This window comes from Pongo abelii, chromosome 13, assembly GCF_028885655.2.
Source record: "Pongo abelii isolate AG06213 chromosome 13, NHGRI_mPonAbe1-v2.0_pri, whole genome shotgun sequence".
In the NCBI taxonomy this organism is placed as follows: Eukaryota; Metazoa; Chordata; class Mammalia; order Primates; family Hominidae; genus Pongo; species Pongo abelii.
Window position 1 is genome coordinate 119,136,978 of NC_071998.2, and position 21,407 is coordinate 119,158,384.

Sequence of the window (21,407 nt, forward strand, 5' to 3'; positions counted from 1 at the left end):
ACAGGGAGAGAGGGGCTGCTGGTGGTCAGGGACCTGCACTGTGTAGAGGGAGCCTGGCTGTGTGGCCTGGGACAAGTCCCTCCCTCCCTGTGCGCCTCAGGTGGCCTGTCTGTGAGATGGGAAGACCGGACTGAAGCCTGTTGACCATATGCCAGGCAGTGCTTTCTGCAGACCCCCTTGCAGAGACCTTGTGATGGAGAATTATGCCCATTTGACAGACGAGGGAACTGTGGCTGGTTTCAACAAGCCATGGGGGCCGGGCGCAGTGGCTCACGCCTGTAATCCCAGCACTCTGGGAGGCTGAGGCGGGCAGATCATGAGGTCAAGAGGTCGAGACCATCTGGCCAACATGATGAAACCCCGTCTCTACTAAAAATATAAAAATTAGCTGGAAGTGGTGGTGCACGCCTGTAGTCCCAGCTACTCGGGAGGCTGAGGCAGGAGAATTGCTTGAACCCGGGAGGTGGAGGTTGCAGTGAGCCGAGATAGTGCCACTGTACTCCAGCCTGGGCGACAGAGCAAGACTCCGTCTCAAAAAAAAAAGTCATGGGACCTACCTACAGTCACAAGCCAACAAGTGGCAGGTCCAGGATTTGAGCTTAGAGCAGTCGAGGGCCTGTGTTCAGAACCCCAGAGAGAGAGTGTGGATGGGGCCTCCTGATGTTTGCTTTCTTGCAGCCTAGACCCTGGGGTGTGCCGTCGAGGGGGTGGGTGGCAGAGGGGAACTGGCTGAATGAAAACCTGCTGTGCCCTGGCTGCTGCTACTGTTCAGGATGCCACCCCTGCCACCAGGCCAGCCCAGTGGGGGCCAAGTACAAAAGCAGCCCTGTCCTGTGCCCTCAGCCCACCCTGGCTTTGAATGTCACTGCCCTTCTCCCAGCCCAACCCGTTGCTGGTTTCATGGTCTGATTTATTGGTGGTGAATACACAGGGGCGGGCCCAGGACAAGCAGCTTGGCTACTCCCCCTCTGCTGGCTGCCTGACCGGCAGAGAGGGCTCCATGTGGCAGGAGCTAGGCTCCCAACGCCCACTGTTCTTGTCACCCTCTGGGCTCCCAGGCTGGGCTCCGCTAGGCTCCTGTCTCCCCTGCCAGTTAGGCAAGTCCAGGTGTGGAGGCCGCAGGGATAGATCCAGGTGGCTCTGGGCTGGGCCCTCTTCTGCTCCCAGGGGGGAGGTGCTGTCGGCCTGGCTGGCCTGGCCTGGATCTGTTTCAAGTTCTCCCCTCCTGCCCAGCTCAGTTCACCAGTGCTGGATCCAGGTTCAAATGACAGGGACTTGGGTTTTTACAACAGCGTGGCAAGTGGTCTGTCTCCTGGGCAGCCATATCCCAGACCCACTGGGTTGAAGGTTCTGTGGGGTGGGGTGGAGGGACCCCAAGGTGTTCCAAGCCAGTGGCTGCACTGGCAGCAGGCCTCTAAGAGGGAGGCGGGAAGGGTGGGCACGGAGAGCAGGTGCCATCCTGGGTCGAGTGGAGGACTGGCTCCCAGGGTGAGTTCACACCAGTGCTCCCAGCTGGCAGCTGCTCAGTCTCTCCTGCTGGGTGAGCGCGGGGGGCCGGGGCTATGCCATGCTGCTGGTGGAGCAGGGGGTGCTCTGGGTGCTCCCGATGCTGTGGTTGGTGCTGCTGCTCTCCGAGGAGGCCGGGGCAGCCACCGCCACCACGGGCTCCCGCTTGCTGGGGGAACCTGGGAGCAGGGGCAGGGGTGGAGGTCAGGGTCCTGGCCAGGGCCCCTCAATCCCTCAGAGGCTTCACTGGGCTCCCCCGGGTGGATGGAGGGGCCCGGCATGCTCACTGTGGGGGCCTGGGGTACTCACGCGTGTGCGAGTAGATGTACCAGAGTGCGGCAGTGAGCAGGGCCCCGATGAGGAAGGCACCAAAGGTGATGCCCAGCACGGCGGGCAGGACGAGGCCTTTGCTTGTGCAACCTAGAGAGGGCCGATGCCATCAGCACTGCCACCTCTGCCTCTGCCCCATCCCCTACCCTGTTGTGCTGGCCCACGTGGGCTGTGGTGCCAGCCTTGCTCAGCCATGGACCCTTGACTTCTCTGAACCTCACAGTCTCCTCTTGTAGCAAATGGGCTCATCACAGCCAGGCCTGGCATTGAGCCATGGTTGCTAGGACTGTCTACCTAGAGGGCCAGCCAGGCCTTTTGGGTCATGCCTCTGCCCCTCAAGGCTGATGGAGATGCGTTTTCAGGGAGGATGGATGGGGTAACGTGAGGAAACTGAGGCTTGGGAGTACAGAGCCTGCCCCACCTGCTGCATGACCTTAGGTCAACCCTGCCCCTCTCTGAGGCCTTTAGCAGGTAAAGAATGGGTCAGAGCAGCTCCGAGTGCCTTGCAGCTGTGCTCTCAGATTGCTCCAAGCCTCATTCCCTCCACATTCCTGACTCCTGTGTAACTATGGGCCAAGCAGTCTTCCCTTGAGCCTCTGATATCCGATTCTGTGTCATGGGGCTATCAGCCCTGCCTTCTTGGTCCTGGGCTGGGAGTGGAGGCTCCATCCTGGCCTGGATGGGGTGGCAAAGAGGTAGGTGCCCCCATCCCTCACCCCTGCCTCTGCCGCCAGTGTCGGGACTCTTCTGCCTGGTGTGGGCCTGGGCCTGGGGGGAACTGATGGAGAGGCTAGTGGGGGCGTCCTGCAGGGAGAGGCCTCAAGGAAGGCAAGGCCAGCACCCCCACCCCAAAGGGCCTCTGTCCCACCCAGGAGGCTCCATCCTCCCAGCAAGGTCAGCCAATAACTGTGGGGATGGAGTGCAGCCGTGAGTAGGGGCAGAGGCCTAGACTCCCACCCCACAGGGCGGTCCCGGGCAAGGGATCTCCATCTGCAAAGTGCAGCTCCGGCCCCCGCTCTAGGCTGCTATGGCTCTGGGAAGCCCTCCTCCTGCCCCTTCTGGGCCGCTTTCTCTGGGGTCCCCCTTGCCATGTGCTTATGTGCCCAGGCCGCTTCTCAGGGCTGCCCGCTGTGCCCTACTGTGACCTCAGCCACTAGAACAAACCCGAGAGACCTGGAGGGGGCTCACCAGACAGGTCAGGGCTGATGATGTTCAAGCGCATGAAGACAGTCCTGTGGACTTCCTGGAGGAGGAAGAGAGAGAGCAGTATGTGGCACCTTTGGGAGGCGGCTTCCAGGTTTACTCCCTGGCTTTGTGACCTCAGCCCACCCTAGAGCCTTGGCTTTGAATCCCATCTCCACCGCTTCGTAGCTGGATGCTTCTGGGTGAGTCCTAGAAGATCTGTGCTGTGGGAGGGTGCCTAGTGGACGATCCCTGGCTGCTGCTGAAATGTTTCCTGTGAGTTCCTGGAGGCCTTGATGCCCGGGCGCACTGTGGGAGCACTATGCATCCCTCACCCTCGTGAACACTTTGGAGCTATGAGCCAGGTCAGCCCAGAGTCCCAGGCTCACTGTGGCTGGAGGAAGAGGCCCACTTAGGGGAGCCTTGAAAGCTTCCCTAGCTTCCCACGACCAGAGAAGTTTGTAATCCTGGAGGCCTGTCTGTGCAAGGGCCTGGGGGTGACTCTGGGGGCATCCAGGACAGATTGCCTGAGAGTGGGGGGTCACCAGATGGTGAAGTGTTGTGACTGGCAAATACAGAAAGCCAGGAGTGTGTGTCCTTTGTCTGCCTCTCTTCCCTCAGGTCTCCTGTTCTTTGAGATTACACTGGTGACCATACTACATGGATGTGCGGTTGGCTAGATTCCTGGGTGGGAGGGTGGATGGATGGACGGACGGGTGAGTAAGTGGAAGGATAGATGGATGGATAGATAGACAGTTGCAGCTGCATAGTCTGCCAGTGCCCCAGACACAGCAGTCCCACCAGAAAGCTCTCGGGTGGCAGAAAGTGCTGCTGGCAGCCAGACTGCCAGGCCACATGCCTAAGGCTCCGCCCCTCACCAGCTGGCCCCACATCCCTGTGGGCTGCCATGTCCCTTCCTGCAAACCACAGACCTGGAAGCTCCCACTTGAAGCTGGGGCCGGCCCAGGCCCCACTCACCTGGTCTTGAGACCCGGTCTTGGGACGCAGGGCTACAGTGCAGCTGAGGGTGCCGGTTTTGGGTATGGGTACTGTGTAGAAGTGGAGGAGGAAGCTGAAGCGCGGGTCACCCTCGGGGCTTGGGGACAGCAGGCTCACACAGTTGCCCTTGGCCGCCCGGCCCTGGATGAGTTCCACGGTGCCTCCCTCAGGCCCCAAGTCCAGGTGGCAGCTGTCTAGCTGGAGCAGGAACTCGGAGATGGATGGGGACACTCTGACCTGCACGGGTAGGTAGGGCCACGCGGCATGGGCAGCTGCTCTTCACCCCACCCCACCTGCTGCCTTGAAATATCGGCTAGAATTAAGAGTTCCCACCCCTGAGTCTTCACGGTGGAAAGAAAGACATGGACCTATCTGGGGCAGAGGAGGAGGACAGGGCCACATCCTTGTCAGCGTCCCTGAGCAATGCCTTCTCTGTCTCTCCCCCTCCCGTGCACCCAGGCTGTCCCCCTCCTGACTCTGGGATTCTCATCTCCTCTGGAGTCATGGTGGGAAAGGCGGAGAGGAAGTTCCAGGAGCTGGGAGGCCCGAGGGGTGACAGGCATGCCAGGTACCTGCACAAAGCTCTGCTGCCCCGGCTCGATGGTGTTAGAGGCCTGGAGGAAGTGTGGGCTGAGGTAGAGGCCCAGCTGGAAAGAGAGGCTGTCCATGTTGAGGCAGTGCACTTTTTTCTGGGGGAGGACGGGAGGGAGACTTGGTCATTCTGGCGGCACCAGCCAGGAGAGCGAGGGGTGCGGGGAGGAACAGGCATCATGGCCCCGTGGAGTTGCCTGACTCTCTTCCTCATCTTTTTTTTTTTTTTTTTGAGATGGAGTCTCACTCTGTCGCCCAGGCTGGAGTGCAGTGGTGCGATCTCAGCTCACTGCAAGCTCCGCCTCCCGGGTTCACGCCATTCTCCTACCTCAGCCTCCTGAGTAGCTGGGATTACAGGTGCCTGCCACCACACCCGGCTAATTTTTTGTATTTTTAGTAGAGACGGGGTTTCACCATGTTAGCCAGGATGGTCTCAATCTCTTGACCTCGTGGTTTGCCTGCCTCGGCCTCCCAAAGTGCTGGGATTACAGGTGTGAGCCACTGCGCCCGGCCCTTTTTTTTTTTTAAACTAATATTTATCAAGGAGGCACCAGCTGCCAGGCTGTGTGAAGAGCTTCCACACAGCACCTCATTGGCTGCCCAGAAGCACCCTGTGGCGCAGAGTCCTTTCTTAGGCCACCTTTGGGCCCAGAAAACTAAAGTGACTTGCCAAGGCCACACAGCCAGTATGTGCTAAGCCCTCTGACTTGAGAGACTGAGAGTGTCACCCTCAGCAGTCCTGCTCCGGTCATATAGAAAGGGAGACCCAGGCATGCCAGACACATGGCTTGCCAGGAGTTTCCCGAGGCCTGCTCCCTCCCAAGCCAGGAAGAGGCCCCGGCCCAGCAGCAGCCCCTGGGCCAGGTGAGTTAGCACGTGACTGTCCATCTCACCCGCTGTGGTGATGAGCTCGACAGGATATTGACCACCGCCTGCGGGGATAAAGCCAGGGAGCTGGTCAGAGCCAGAAAGGATCCCAGAGGGTATCCCACCCAATACACCCATTTTTGCAGATGGGGAGACCGAGCCAACCAATGGCCAAGTTTGTCTTGTGTTCTGAGCCCCTGCACCCTGCTTTCCCAAACACACCTCTGCCCTGGGGGATCAGGGAGGCACCTGAGGGGGCACCAACCAGGCTGGTCCTGATACCTTTCTGGCCCCAGCTCTTACCTCATTGCTGATCATACTTGCTGACACCTGCATGCCACAGCTGGAGTAAGCGCTGCGCAAGACAAACTTGTCACCCCTGTCCTCCGCCTCACAGCTGGGGTCCCAGAAGGTCAGGCCCGTGATGGTGCACTTCAAATGCTGGGTTGGAAGAGAGGGGCACCATCAGGAGGCACTGCAGTTTCTGTGGCCTGCCACACCCCAGCACCAAGGACTGACCACAATCCAGGGGTCCCAAGTCACAGCCATGCCCCTGCTCTACTCCCTCTTCATTTTTGTTAGATGTCATCATCCTACACCACTTAAAACTTCTTTTTTTGAGACGGAGTCTCACTCTTTTTGCCCAGGTGCAGTGGCTTGATCTCGGCTCACTACAACCTCCACCTCCTGGGTTCAAGTGATTCTCCTGCCTTGGCCTCCTGAGTTGCTGGGATTACAGGCACGTGCCTGTAATCCATGCCCGGCTAATTTTTTGTATTTTTAGTAGAGATAGGGTTTCACCATGTTGGCCAGGCTGGTCTCAAACTCCTGACCTCAGGTGATCCACCTGCCTCGGCCTCCCAGTGCAGGGATTACAGGCGTGAGCCACTGTACCCAGCCATTTTTTTGTATTTTTAGTAGAGACGGGGTTTCACCATGCTGGCGGGGCTAGTCTGGAAGTCCTGACCTCAGGTAATCCACCCGCCTTGGCCTCCCAAAGTGCTGGGATTACAGGCATGAGCCACCATGCCTGGCCTACTTAAGACTTCTTGAACTTGCTCACTTTTGCACTAAGCCTTGTCCTAAGCAATAATAGCTGTCAGATTATAAATTTTTTCTTCTTCTTCTTCCTTTTTTTTTTTTTTTGAGATGGAGTCTCACTCTGTCACCCAGGCTGGAGTGCAGTGGTGCAATCTCGGCTCACTGCAAGCCCCGCCTCCCGGGTTCACGCCATTCTTCTCAGCCTCCTGAGTAGCTGGGACTACAGGCACCTGCCACCACGCCCAGCTAATTTTTTGTATTTTTAGTAGAGATGGGGTTTCACCGTGTTAGCCAGGATGGTCTCGATCTCCTGACCTCATGATCCACCCACCCCGGCCTCCCAAAGTGCTGGGATTACAGGCGTGAGCCACCGCGCCCGGCCAAATTTTCTTTTTATATCTATCAAAATAAATACAGAACTATTAAAAATATTCCTTCAAGTTCCACATATAATCATCACTCACAGCCCCAAGGGCATGCAAACCCTACAAGCATAATCCAGTCTCAGGCCTGGCGTGGGCAAAGTGTTCCTATAAAGAGCCAGATAGTAAATACTGTCATGCACCATGGGACAATGTTGTGGTCGGTGATGGACTGTGTATATGATGGTGGTCCCTGGTCCCATAAAATTATAATGAAGCTGAAAATTTTCTATTGCCTAGTGTTTGTGGTGATGCTGGTGTAAGCAAACTTATTGCACTGCCGGTCATATAAAAGTCTAGCACAGGCTGGGTGTGGCGGCTCACACCTGTCATCCCAGCACTTTGGGAGGTGGAAGCAGGCAGATCACATGAGGCCAGAAGTTCGAGACCTGCCTAGCCAACAGTGAAACCCGACTCTACTAAAATTATAAAAATTAGCCAGGTGTGGTGGCACATGCCCATAGTCTCAGCTGCTGGGAAGGCTGAGGCACAAGAATCACTTGAACCCAGGAGGAGGAGGCTGCAGTGAGCCGAGATCGCATCATTGCACTCCAGCCTTGGTGACAGAGTGAGACCTTGTCTCTAAAACAAGAAAAAGAAGGCCGGTTGCAGTGGCTCACGCCTGTAATCCCAGCACTTTGGGAGGCTGAGGTAGGCAGATCACCTGAGGTCAGAAGTTCGAGACCAGCCTGGCCAATATGGTGAAACCCCGTCTCTACTAAAAGTACAAAAAAGTAGCTAGGCTGCGGGCCAGGCACCTGATTCACACCTGTAATCCCAGCACTTTGGGAGGCCGAGGTGGGCAGATCACAAGGTCGGGAGTTCGAGACCAGCCTGGCCAACATAGTGAAACCCCATCTCTGCTAAAAAAATACAAAAAATAAGCCAAGAGTGGTGGTGGGCACCTGTAATCCCAGCTACTCGGGAGGCTGAGGCAGGAGAATTTCTTGAACCCGGACGGAAGAGGTTGCAGTGAGACAAGATTGTGCCACTGTACTCCAGCCCGGGCAATAGTGTGAGACTGTCTAAAAAAAAAAAGTAGCCAGGCGTGGTGGTGCACGCCTGTATTCCCAACTACTCAGGAGGCTGAGGCAGGAGAATCATTTGAACCCGGGAGGTGGAGGTTGCAGTGAGCCGAGATCATACCACTGAACTCCAGCCTGGGTGACAGAGCAAGACTCTGTCTCAAAAAAAAAAAAAAAAAAAAGAAAAGAAAAGAAAGGAAAAACCACTATAGCCAAAATGGAAAGAATTACAGCAAATCAAGGGAAGTGATGGCCAAAGGGGCAACCCTTTTTTTATTAAAACTTATAAAAATCATCAAGAAAAATACCAAGCCTCAATGATAAAGAGACTGAGGTTCTCATCACTCACATGGAGCCATGCCCACGCTCACTACTAACCAGAGAATTATAACTAAAACAAGAATGGAACGCCATGTGCCTCTTCCCACACTGGCAAAGGTTTTTCCTTTCTTTTTTTGAATTATAGTCTGGAGAGAGCGAAGAGGTTGAGGTGTTCTTGTAAATCAGCAGTGAAAATTCAAATCATCTTTGGGAAAGTGGGTTGGCAACATGTATTGAAACTTCATTCATTTTGACCCAGTAATTCCACTAATGTGGAAATCTATCCTGAGAAAATAATCCTATATAAAGAAATGTTTCATGCACAATGACATTTTTTGCATATTTATAATACTACAGAATTGGAAACAACCTAAATGTGTAACAAGGGAAGAGGAGTTAATTATAGCATGTCAATATGATGGAATAATATGTGCTTATTAAACATGATATTAGGTACAGCTGTCAGAGCTCTAAAAATACATTAAGTGAAATAGCAAGAGACAAATGAACACATCCCTTATGATTACATCAATATAAGAAATACACAGAGAAAACACTCCAGAAAGAAGCAAACCAAAATGTTGGCAGCCATTGTCTTTGGGTCTAATTTTCACATATTTTTTAAAGCATGTTTTTTGTTTGTTTGTTTGTTTGAAACGGAGTCTCGCTCTGTCGCCCAGGCTGGAGTGCAGTGGCACAATCTCAGCTCACTGCAATCTCCCTCTACCGGGTTCAAGCGATTCTCCTGCCTCAGCCTCCTGAGTAGGTGGGACTACAGGCGTACACCACCACGTCTGGCTAATTTTTTCTATTTTAGTAGAGACGGGGTTTCACTGTGTTGCCCAGGCTGGTCTCAAACTCCTGAGCTCCGGCAGTCTGCCTGCCTCGGCCTCCAAAGTGCTAGGGTTACAGGTGTGAGCCACTGTGCCTGGCCAGCACGTGTTATTTTATTTTATTTTGAGACGAGTCTCGCTCTGTCGCCCAGGCTGGAGTGCAGTGGCACGATCTTGGCTCACTGCAAGCTCCGCCTCCCGGGTTCAGGCCATTCTCCTGCCTCAGCCTCCCAAGTAGCTGGGACTACAGGTGTGTCCCATCACCTCTGGCTAATTTTTGTATTTTAGTAAAGACAGGGTTTCACCATGTTGGCCAGGCTGGTCTTGAACTCCTGACCTCAAGTGATCTGCCCATCTTGGCCTCCCAAAGTGCTGAGATTACAGGCTTGAACCACCATGCCTGGCCTGCGTAGGTAGGTATTCTGCTAAGTGACCAACCAGCTCAGAGAGCATTTAGAATTAATAATGACAACTACCTAGTGCTGGCATTATTTACTAAGCACCTACTATGTACCACATCTTACTGTGCCACGTGATCAGCCTGTCAGACTGCCTTTAATTCTCAACCACGTGGTAGGTACCGTTATCAATTCCATTATACAAGTGGGAAAACTAAGGCTCGCAGAGGGACGTGACTTGCCCCCCTGCCTGGGCTAGGACCCCAAGAGTCTTGGGCTAGGGGAGGAACCAGATGTCCATGTCATCCTGAGCCAGAGGGGCAGAAGTTCCCTTACCGCAACAAGCTCTTTCTTTAGTACCAGGGTCATGGCGTCATCGGCACACTTTGTCTGGATCAGGGACATGAGCAGCTCCGGGCTGCAAGTGTCCTTAGGAGGAGTGGTGTGGATCGGTGCGGGTGAGGTCTGCAGCCTACCACCTGTGGGGTAGCAGAGGCAGGCCAGGCGGATGGTCACTGTGTGATCACTGTGCGCCTGCACCAGGCTTTTTTTTTTTTTTTTTTTTTTTTTTGAGACAGAATTTTGCTCTGTTACCCAGGCTGGAGTGCAGTGGCATGATCTTGGCTCACTGCAACCTCCGTCTCCCGGTTTCAAGCAATTCTCAGGCTCTTCTATGATTAGCTACTCCCACTGTTCCCAAGTGCAGATGAGAAAAATGTGGCTCAGAGAGGCTGATGTACCTTGCCCAAGCTCACACAGAGGTGCTTCACCAACAGTGTGGCCACTGATCCAAGGGAGGGGAAGGGTGCTCACCGCAGCTGGAGGCATGAAGTGAGACAACACTGGCCAGCGGTAGCTCCACGAAGGATGCCACAATGCTGGCATTGAGCATCCGGGCCTCCCCCAGGAGGCCTTGAGGTGTGTCTGGGAGCTTGAAGCCACGAATGTTTTTCTCTGGAAAGATCTTGAAGGAGTATTCTCCAGTGGTCTAATGGTGGGGAGAGAGGCAGAACAGGGGGCCATGGACACAGTCTGTGCCACAGCAGGCCAGCCAGTGTTACGCCAGGCCTCAGTCCTGCTGTGTCCCCACTCCTGCTGCGTTTTCTGCCTGGCCCCTTCCCTCACGTATGGGCATAGGTGATTTGTCCTTCAGCTCAGCTCGGGGGGTTCACCTTTCTAGGAAACTTCCCTGATCCAGAGGTTGGGAGTTTGGGTTTTGTGTCTCGGGAGCTGCGCAAAACTCACCCAGATCTGCATGTTGTGGTTGGCATCGATGAGCCAGGACACGTAGGGGGGACCCTGCAGGATGAGGACGGCATCGAGATCCCCGGATGCGCAGCTCAGTTCCACCTTCACCGTCACCGTCCGGGGCCTGCGGGGAGACAGACGCGGATGGAACACTGAAGTGGACAGGCCAGGCAGGGAGCGAGGCCTGGCGTCGGGTGGGCGGCAGCTGCACTCTTACCTGGCCAGGTGTGGGTCTATGGGATAGGGATGGGACTGGGGCCAGGCTTGTGCCCAAAGGGAAGGGTCCCAAAGGGGGCGTAGCCTAGAGTAGGAGAAGGCGACTGTGCTCTCACGGGGCTGCGGCGGGGCTGGGGCTGGGACCGGGGTGGGGCTTTATAAGGGACCGGAGAGGGGGCGGGGGTGGGGGCGTCTCTCGGGGTGGGGACTAGTGTCAGGGACGGGGCGAGACCCATACCCGGCCGAGTGGCCCGGCAGGACCCTCAGGATGTGCGCCTCCTTGTGGCCGGCCACACCTTCCAAGCGGCAGCCCCGGACCAAGGCTGGAGTACGCGGCCGCCACTCGAGCCTGCGGCCCATGTCCAGGCTGGCTTCCAGCATGCAGAAGGACAGTGACCCCTGGGCTGCGGAGACACGCGCACCTCAGTCCCTTCCCCCAGCAGCCCTGCACCTAACAGAGCCCCACCCTCACCCACAGCCAAAGGTAGTGGTGGGGCAGGCAGGACAGTGCTGCAGAGGGCAAGAGGCGTCAGAGGACCTAGGTTCGAACTTCCCTTCCACCACTTACCTGCCGAGTGACCCTGTGCAAGTCCCCGGGCCTCCGTTTCATCTGTCAACACAGGGTTAACATAAGGGATGAGCCCATGACACATGTTAGGCTGCAGCCCCGAAACCACCCAGCAAGACCTGAAATTATGGATGTATCTGTGTACATGTACATGTTTATTGTGACCTCCCTCTATCAGCTCCAGGAGGGCAGGGCCTGAGTGTGTCCCCACAGTATCCCCAAGTGCCTAGCATAATAGGGCTTTGGCACATAGTAGATGCACAATAAATCATATGAAAATGCTGGGGGTTTTTAGGTCAAAAACTGGCATATTTCACATGTTTCAATCTGATATTTGGTGGAGGAGCCATCACTGTCCCAAGGCAGCAGTGGTTTGTGGTATGTGAAGTGTGGCACATCGTGTCCCCTCTTGCACTCTTGGTGCCCAAGTTTGAGGTGTGGGCCAGAGGAGCTCAGATTCCTCCTGAGCGGTGTCATGAGCCCAGAGAGGTTGCTGGGGAAACTGACCTTGGCCCAGTTGGAGGAGGATGCTCTGGGGGTCATTCAGCTCGGCAGCAGAGGTGATGGGGCCCCTCTCAGCTGCCCACTCGAGGACCTGGGTCTTGGGGAAGGATGGCAGCTCTGTGGTGTTGACTCCCGGGGGCTCTTGGAAGGTGACCAGGCTGGAATTCTGGGGAGACATGTGGAGGCTCAGCATGCTGTTCCTGGCCCTGTGCCCCCTTTATCCCATGTAGGAGGTCAGGAAGTAATTTGTGGAGTCAGCCCACTGGCTGAGAGAAAGAGGCAGGAGCTGAGAATGTCGGCTGGTGGATCTGCAGTCAGCCCAGAGCCCCCTAGCAGTCAGATCAGCCCCTTCTCCCTTCCATACCTGGGGGGCCAGATGAATATACCACCTTGTTCATCCACCTGTCCAAACATCACCCACCCCTCCAGAGCTGTTCTCATTCAACCCACATCTATGCCATCATGCGGCTGTCTCTCCCTACACCCTGAGGCTCTGGATCCCCCTACACTCTGAGGTCCACAGGGGGCAACGTCTACCCTGCCCATCTTTGCACAGTGCTTGACACATAGTACGCACTGACAAATATTTGTCTGACTTTGTGCTGGGCCCTGGGCCCATCACAGGATCCTGACATGCCAGCATCACCCTGACACCCAGCATGTGGTGGGTGTTCCCTGCCTATGGGAAGAAAGGGAGAAAGGGAGGAAAGAAGAAAGGGATGGATGAATGAATTAATGAACTAAAGACAGATATCTGTGGTCCCTGCCCTAGGGGATATTACCATTCAGAAACTAGACATGCATCAAGTCATTTGAAGCAATAGAAGACAGAATTTTATTTAATGAGAAAGGAGCCAGACAGATCTCCTGGTTGGACAGGGATGGGGAATCTGGGTGGCTCCAGCATCTCACTGCCTACCCTGCCATTGCCTCAGAAGAAATGGGGGTCAGGGGTGAGGAGGAAAGCAGACAGGGAAGACTTCCTGGAGGAGTGACTCTGGAAAGCTGAAGGATTCAGAGGAAGCTGTTGGGGCCACTGACTGAGCTCCTTAGTGTACAGTCTCCAAAGCCAGGGGCATTGAGCTGAATGAAGCAGCAGCAGCAGAAGGGCAAAAGGGCTTTGGGTTTGATTTAAAAAAAATTTTTATTGTTATTTTTTAGAGACGAGGGTCTCACTATGTTGCCCAGGCTAGTCTCCAACTCCTGGCCTCAAGAGACCCTCCTGGCCAGGCACGGTGGCTCACGCCTGTAAACCAGCACTTTGGGAGGCCGAGGCAGGCGGATCCCCTGAGGTCAGGAGTTTGAGACCAGCCTAGCCAACATGGTATGAAACCCTGTCTCTACTAAAAATACAAAAAATTAGGTGGGGGTGGTGGCAGGTGCCTGTAATCCCAGCTACTCGGGAGGCTGAGGCAGGAGAATTACTTGAACCCAGGAGGCGAAGGTTGCAGTGAGGTGAGTTGGGGCTATTGCACTCCAGCCTGGGCAACAAGAGTGAAACTCCATCTCAAAAAAAAAAAAAAAAAAGGAGACCCTCCTGCCTCGGCTTACCAAAGTGTTGGGATTACCGACATAAGCCAGGTCGCCTGGCCCAAGCTAGATATTGAGGACTGCCAGATGGCAACAGTAGACAAGACACCCGAGAATGGCCCATCTAGAAGGAAGCAGATACCTTCTCTGCAGGGATTCAACAAGGGGGCAAAGCAATGGGCACCTTGGGTGAGGAACCCAGCCCGCGGAATGGGAAAGGGCTGGGACACTGGCTTTACAGCTGGGTTGGGAAAGGGATCTGATCCTTGAGTCATCCCCTGTAAAATGGGGATACAGCAGGGCACGACATCTGTTGGTCGCCTGGCACTGGGTCCGACACCGAGGCCGCCCCTTGGCCTCTTTGTCCCCTCTGGCCACCGGCCCCAGGGAGCCCGCTCGGGAAGCGGCGCGGCCCCAGGAGGAAGGCGGTGTGGCCGAGGCCAGAGCCGGCGGCTGCTGCGACCTTCCGGCTGGCGGGCGCGTTTCATGTTCCTGCCTCAGCCTGGGCTGCATGGACTCAGATCGGGAAGGGGGAGGGTCCATGGCAAAGGCCATGCCCCCTCTGGGACCTCGATTCCCCTTCTGGGCGGCCAAGGGATAGGCTGCAAGGAGTCAAATCCTCTTGGCCCTGGTGGTTGGATTTGGCCCCCTCCCTCCTAGGACTTTGGCATGCTGGCTTGGTCGTGTCTGACTGTCTCTGTGCTGTCCCTGTCACCAGTCCGGAAGCTTCTCCCCTGTCCCCCACGCCCAACTTCGCTCAAGCCTGCCTCCCTCCCGCAATGGGCATGTTTCTTTCTATGCCTCTCTCCCCTTTGCTATCTTTGCTCTCCCCCGGGCTCTCCCCTTCCTGCCCCTCTGCTTTCTCTGTTGTAAACAACAGCTGCTCACATCTGGGGGCCACCTCCCAGACATTCCACATGGAGGAGGCAGTGCTGGCAAGCCACCCCACCTCCTCCAGCCCTGACCTCTGGCAGTGGGTCCCAGCTCCCTGACATTCTCTCTCTGGTGGATATATCGAACACTTTTAAAACTTGAGGCTTTTGGTTGTTTGTTTTTAATTTTTTTCCCCAAATCCACAGCTGACCTGAAAGCTTGAGTTTTTTAAAAATATTTTTTTCTCCAAAATAGGCCAAATCCATTTAGAGCAACTCTTGCAAACTCAACGAAGTGTGAAGCACCAACTAAATGTCTCTCCTAATCCCACTTCCCAGCCATAACCACTGTTAACACATCGTTAGGTTTTCTCCTGGCCCTTTTCCTCTGTCTTTAAATGTTTTCAAATATATGTCATGTAACTTTTTCAAAGACAATGAAAAGATTATCATAGAAAATATTGAGTTCAGTTGTCCCACTGGACAGAGAGGCAAACTGAGGCTATGCAGAGGATCAGAGTTGGCCAGGGCTGCACATCAACCTGACTCCCACCTCTTGGTTTAGACTGTTTACTGTAGTCCTAGTGCCCTCTGGGTTCTCTCTGGCAGAGACCATTGGATTCACCAGGCAGGACCCTGGTGAATAATGTCAGGATGAAAGGGAGAAGCAGGGCTGGGCTGCTGGGGTGGGAGACCCTGACCCACAGAGATGGACAGCAGGGACCTCCCATGGCCAGAGCCTCAGCCTGGGGTTGGAGGGAACACACTCACGTAAGCCAAGTGCAGTGGGATTCCCAGGGCCTGGAGATGCAGAAAGACACTGCTGTTTACACTGAGGACCAGAAGCACCTCTCGGGGCCGGGTGCCATTTTGCTTGGATGCCTGGAGAGTCAGCTCCAGCTGTGACAGGCCCTGGGGGACACAGAGGAGAGACACACACAGTCCAGTCAGATTTGTATAGTTTGTGCCAACCAGATAGGCAGTGATGATTTGGATGCTTCCACTCCACTCTCCCTGCCTGCTCTGTCCACCCTCGCCTCCCAGTGCCCGGGGTAGTGCCTGGCCCTCTGGCCATCCTCAGGGAATTCACACTAAACAAATGAAGGAGGTAAGCCCAGCAAATCTGAAGAGAGAAAAAAAATTAGGCTGGGCACGGTGGCTCACGTCTGTAATCCCAACACTTTGGGAGGCTGAGGTGGGCGGATCACCTGAGGTCAGGAGTTCGAGACCAGCCTGACCAACATGGTGAAACCCCATCTGTACTAAAAATACAAAAATTAGCCAGGCGTGGTGGTGGGCACCTATAATCTCAGCTACTCGGGAGGCTGAGACACAAGAATTGCTTGAACCCTGGGGGCAGAGGTGGCATTGAGCTGAGATGGCACCACTGCATTCTAGCCTGGGCAACAGAGTGAAACTCCATCTAAAAAAAAAAAAAAAAGGCCGGGCACAGTGGTTCACACCTGTAATCCCAACACTCTGGGAGGCTGAGGCAGGTGGATCACCTGAGGTCGGGAGTTCGAGACTAGCCTGTCCAACATGGTGAAACCCCATCTTTACTAAAAATACAAAAAATTAGCCAGGTGGGCTGGTGGTGGACGCCTGTAATTCCAGCTACTTGGGAGGCTGAGGCAGGAGAATCTCTTGAACCCAGGAGGTAAAGGTTGCAGTGAGCTGGATTGCGCCACTGAACTCTAGCCTGGGCAACAAGAATGACGCTCCGTCTCCAAAAAAAAAAAAGGGATGAGCCTGAATTGCATCCATCAAGGATCGAATGAGAACCTGTTGTGTACTGGGCCTTAGGGAGTGTCCTGTGCATGGAGGCAGCGATCCCCTGCCCCATCGTCCCCACCACCTTTCCTGCTGTCCCTGAGTGACAGGTCTGCTTCCAGCCCACATGAGACAGTCACAATTGCTCTCCCAGTTTGCAGTATTCCTGCTTGTCTTACCATTTTGAAATACTAAAATCCTGGGGGGTTGTTTTTGGTATAATGCCATTATTTTGATATAAGAATGTGAAGTTGAAATCATTTATGTCTTGAGACGTACCCACTGCATTAAAATTTTTAATTGTTCAATGGTGTATACATTTAGAATGTTTTTATAACAATAACACCTGCCTACCACGTAAATAGGGCCTATTAAATCCCAGCAGTGTTCTAAGTGCTTTACACATTAACTGATTTAATCCTTTCAACAACCTTAAGACGTAAATACCATTTTTTTTTTTTTTTTTTTTTAAGAGACAGAGTCTCCCTCTGTTGTCCAGCCTGGAGTGCAGTGACGTGATCTCGGCCCACTGCAACCTCTGCCTCCCAGTTTCAAGCAATTCTCCTGCCTCAGCCTCCCGAGTAGCTGGAACTGCAGGTGCCCACCACTACGCATGGCTAATTTTTTGTATTTTTTACGAGAGATGGAGTTTCACCATGTTGGCCAGGTTGGCTTTTTTTTTTTCTTTTTTTTCTTTGAGGCGGAGGCTCACTCTGTCGCCCAGGCTGGAGTGCAGTGGCGCGATCTTGGCTCACTGCAACCTTCATGTACCAGGTTCAAGTCATTCTCCTGCCTCAGCCTCCTGAGTAGCTGGGACTATAGGCGCCCGCTACCATGCCTGGCTAATTTTTGTATTTTTAGTAGAGACGGGGTTTCACCATGTTGGTCAGGCTGGTCTCAAACTCTGACCTTGTGATCCACCTGCCTCGGCCTCCCAAAGTGCTGGGATTACAGGCGTGAACCACCCTGCCTGGCCTTTTTTTTTTTTTTTTTTTTTTTCTTTTTTGAGACGGGGTCTTGCTGTCTCCCAGGCTGGAACGCAGTGGCACAATCTCAGCTCACTACAACCTCTGCCTCCTGGGTTCAAGCAATTCTCCTGCCTCAGCCTCCTGAGTAGCTAGGACTACAGGCGTGTGCCACCACACCAGATTAATTTTTTATATTTTTAATAGAGATGGGGTTTCACTATGTTGGCCAGGCTGGCTTTTCTTTGTTTGTTTTTTGAGACAGGGTCTTGCTCTGTTATCCAGGCTAGAATGCAGTGGTGCAATCACGGCTCACTGCAGCCTCAACCTCCTAGGCTCAAGCAGTCCTCCCACCTCGGCTTCCCAAAGTGCTGGAATTACAGACATGAGCTACCATTCTTTCTCTTTTTTTTTTTTTTTTTTTTTTGAGACAGAGTCTTGCTCTGTTGCCCAGGCTGGAGTGCAGTGGCACAACCTCGGCTCACTGCAACCTCTGCCTCCTGGGTCAAGCAATTCTCCTGCCTCAGCGTCCTGAGTAGCTGGGACTACAGGCGATTGCCACCATGCCCGGCTAATTTTTGTATTTTTAGTAGAGACGGGGTTTCAGCATGTTGGCCAGACTGGTCTCAAACTCTTGACCTCAAATGATCTGCCCGCCTCGGCCTCCCAAAGTGCTGGAATTACAGGCATGAGCCACTGCACCCGGCCACCATTCTTATTTTCACTTACAGATGAGGGAACCAAGACCCTGAGAGGTGAAGTCATTTGCCTTTGATGACACAGGAAGTCAGCCAGGGGCTGGGATTCGTGCCCAGGCAGGCTTGTGCTCTCACATCTTTCTTTTCTTTTCTTTTTACTTTTTTTTTTTTTTTTTTTTTGAGATGGAGTTTCACTCTTCCTGCCCAGGCTGGAGTGCAATGGTGCAATCCCAGCTCACTGTTTCTTTCTTTTTTTTAGGCTCGTCAAGTGAAGCAGTGAGAGTGGAGAAGGAACAAAGCAATCTGTAACTGGTCATGATCAATTACTTGTAAACACAATTTTTTTTTTTCATTTTAGTGGGCCATTTAGTTTTTTTCTATTTATTATTATTTTTTGAGATGGAGTCCTGCTCTGTTGCCAGGCTGGAGTGCAATGGTGCGATCTCGGCTCACTGCAACCTCCACCTCCTGGGTTCAAGTGATTCTCCTGCCTTAGCCTCCCCAAGTAGCTGGGACTACAGGTGCCTGCCACCACGCCCAGCTAATTTTTGTATTTTTAGTAAAGATGGGGTTTCGCCATGTTGGCCAGGATGGGCTCAAACTCCTGACCTCAGGTGATCCACCCGCCTTGGCCTCCCAAAGTGCTAGGATTATAGGCGTGAGCCACCGCACCCAGCCGCTCTCACATTTTTTCTACACATTTTTGTGTAGCACATCCTTCCCTAGCACATTTTTCTAACCTTATTCCCAAGAAGAAAAAGAACACAGCAATCTACAAGGCAGTGTCTATTGAAAGAATGACCTCAAAGACTTTCTGAACTAGTGGCATGTGAACAGGTGAGTGCTGAGACTAAGACAGGTGGGCCGGGCGCAGTGGCTCACGCCTGTAATCCCAGCACTTTGGGAGGCTGAGGTGGGTGGATCACCTGAGGTTGGGAGTTCAAGACCAACCTGACCAATGTGGAGAAACCCCGTCTCTACTAAAAATACTAAATTAGCCAGGTGTGGTGGCGCATGCCTGTAATCCCAGCTACTCGGGAGACTGAGGCAGGAGAATCGCTTGAACTCCAGGAGGCAGAGGTTGCGGTGAGCCAAGATCGCGCCATTGAGCTCCAGCCTGGGCAACAAGAGTGAAACTCTGCCTCAAAAAAAAAAAAAAAAAAAGACAGGTAAATGCCTCAGAAGCCCTGCCACCAACTCAGGAGGACAAAGACAAATGTAATTTGCTGAAACACAGACTCCCAGTGCTCTCATACAAAAGCTGCCAGTCTAAAAGATGATCCAAAAGGTCTTTTCAAAGTTATGAAAAAGGGGAAGGATATTTCAAGATGAAGATGCCAGTGGAAAGTTTTGAGATTTAACTTTTAATCATCTTGCCATTTCCCCAACTGACGTCACAAAGCCAGAGACAGTGTTTCAGCCACTGGAAAAATCTGCCCAGAAATATTTCTGTTACTCAATAATGATGCTATAATTACTCTTTGCTTTTAAGTTTCCTCTTTAAAACACAAAAAGAACAAATAATAGTATTTCATTTTCAATGTGTCACAAATATTGTTTCTTTTTTTTAGGCTCGTCAAGTGAAGCAGTGAGAGTGGAGAAGGAACAAAGCAATCTGTAACTGGTTGTGATCAATTACTTGTAAACACAAATTTTTTTTTTTCATTTTAGTGTGCCATTTAGTTTTTTTCTATTTATTATTATTTTTTGAGATGGAGTCTTGCTCTGTTGCCAGGCTGGAGTGCAATGGCACGATCTCGGCTCACTGCCACCTCCGCCTCCTGGGTTCAAGCGATTCTTCTGCCTCAGCCTCCTGAGTAGCTGGGACTACAGGCGTGCGCCACCATGCCCGGCTAATTTTTATATATATATATTTTTGAGATGGAGCCTTGCTCTGTTGCCTAGGCTAGAGTGCAGCGATCTCTGCTCATTGCAACCTCCACCCTCCCAGGTTCAAGCGATTCTCCTGCCTCAGCCTCCCGAGCAGCTGGGACTACAGGCGTGTGCCACCATGCCCAGCTAATTTTTGTAATTTTTTCTTTTTTTTTTTTTTGAGATAGAGTCTTGCTGTGTCGCCCAGGCTAAAGTACAGCGATCTCCGCTCACCGCAACCTCCACCTCCTGGGTTCAAGCAATTCTCCTGCCTCAGACTCCCGAGTAGCTGGGATTACAGGCACCTGCCGCTGCACCTGGCTAGTTTTTGTATTTTTAGTAGAGACGGGGTTTCACCATCTTGGCCAGGCTGGTCTCAAACTCCTGACATCATGATCCATGCGCCTTGGCCTCCCAAAGTGCTGGGATTACAGGTGTGTAATCCCACCATGCCCAGCCTAATTTTTGTATTTTTAGTGGAGATGGGGTTTCACCTTTTTGGCCACGGTGGTCTTAATCTCTTGACCTGTGATCTGCCTGCCTCAGCCTCCCAAAGTGCTGGGATTATTGGTGTAAGCTACTGCGCCCAGTTAGGTTGGTTATTTTTAAATAATTATTTTATGCTAATTTATGGGATAAGATATGTTTCAAATTTATGTTTGTATAAGTTCATGTTTTGATTAATGTTTTCTAGTGGGTTTATAACTTTTGGTTTTCGAAATATATTGTTTCGTCAGTTTTGAATAAAAAAATTATATATATATATATATAATTTTTTTCTTTTAAGACAGGGTCTCCCTCTGTTGCCCAGGCTGGAGTGCAGTGGCGTGATTGCTCACTGCAACTTCCGCCCCTCAGGCTCAAGTGATCCTCCCGCCTTAGCCTCCCAAGTAGCTGGGTCTACAGGCATACACCAGTATGCCTGGCTAATTTTTATATTTTTTGTAGAGATGGGGTTTCACTATGTTGCCCAGGCTGGTGTTGAACTCCTGGACTCAAACGATCCACTCACCTCGGCCTCCCAAAGTGCTGGGATTACAGCCGTGAGCCACCATACCTGACAGTTTTAAAAAATATCACGCTTTCTAGGCTGGGTGTGATGCCAGAGCGGGGCCTGCATTCCCTGGACCATGTCCTCCCTCTCAACTGCACCTCTCTCTCATATTGCCCTACAGTCCATTGCTGTGCGGCCCCATCTGCTTGTCCCCACCTGGAGGAAAGAACTGCAAGGCCCACATGATGAAGAGATGGGCCCTCTGGATAGTCAGATCATGGCCAGGACACAGCACAGCCTGTGGTAGATGAGGACATCCATCCGCCATCCCATGGTGACACCCACAGGCCAAGCGTGCTGCAGAAGCCAGAGTGCAGTCTGGTGGCCAAGCCCTGAGTGGGGAGGAAGGAGCCCCGTGGCCATCCAGTCCTGCTGCTGCTCCGCCACTGTCCCTGTTCCTCTATGCCTCAGTTTCCTGATCTGTGAAATGGGGGTAGGACAGGGTTGGGAACCAGCACCAGGTTGGGCTGTGGATAAAGGAGTGAAAAAAAAGAGAAGTGCAGGTCACAGCCTGGTCATGCTGGGTGTGAGGGGTGACGAGGAGGCTGGAACTTCAGGGACACTCAGCTCTCATCCCAGAGCTCACGAACCAAAG

At 53.1% G+C, this 21,407-nt stretch overlaps 1 protein-coding gene across 1 annotated transcript in view; it reads right to left on the reverse strand.

The window, feature by feature from the left end:
* Positions 1–893: 893 nt before the first annotated feature.
* ENG (endoglin) overlaps positions 894–21,407 on the reverse strand; it is a 39,625-nt gene continuing 19,111 nt past the window's right edge. The window contains 14 exon segments of the mRNA NM_001132937.1: positions 894–1,685; positions 1,816–1,926; positions 3,025–3,079; positions 3,997–4,254; positions 4,590–4,706; positions 5,502–5,540; positions 5,779–5,916; positions 9,852–9,994; positions 10,329–10,503; positions 10,761–10,887; positions 11,218–11,383; positions 11,548–11,589; positions 12,055–12,217; positions 15,225–15,365. Coding sequence (NP_001126409.1) covers positions 1,561–1,685; positions 1,816–1,926; positions 3,025–3,079; positions 3,997–4,254; positions 4,590–4,706; positions 5,502–5,540; positions 5,779–5,916; positions 9,852–9,994; positions 10,329–10,503; positions 10,761–10,887; positions 11,218–11,383; positions 11,548–11,589; positions 12,055–12,217; positions 15,225–15,365 — 1,800 coding nt within the window. The 3' untranslated portion in view covers positions 894–1,560.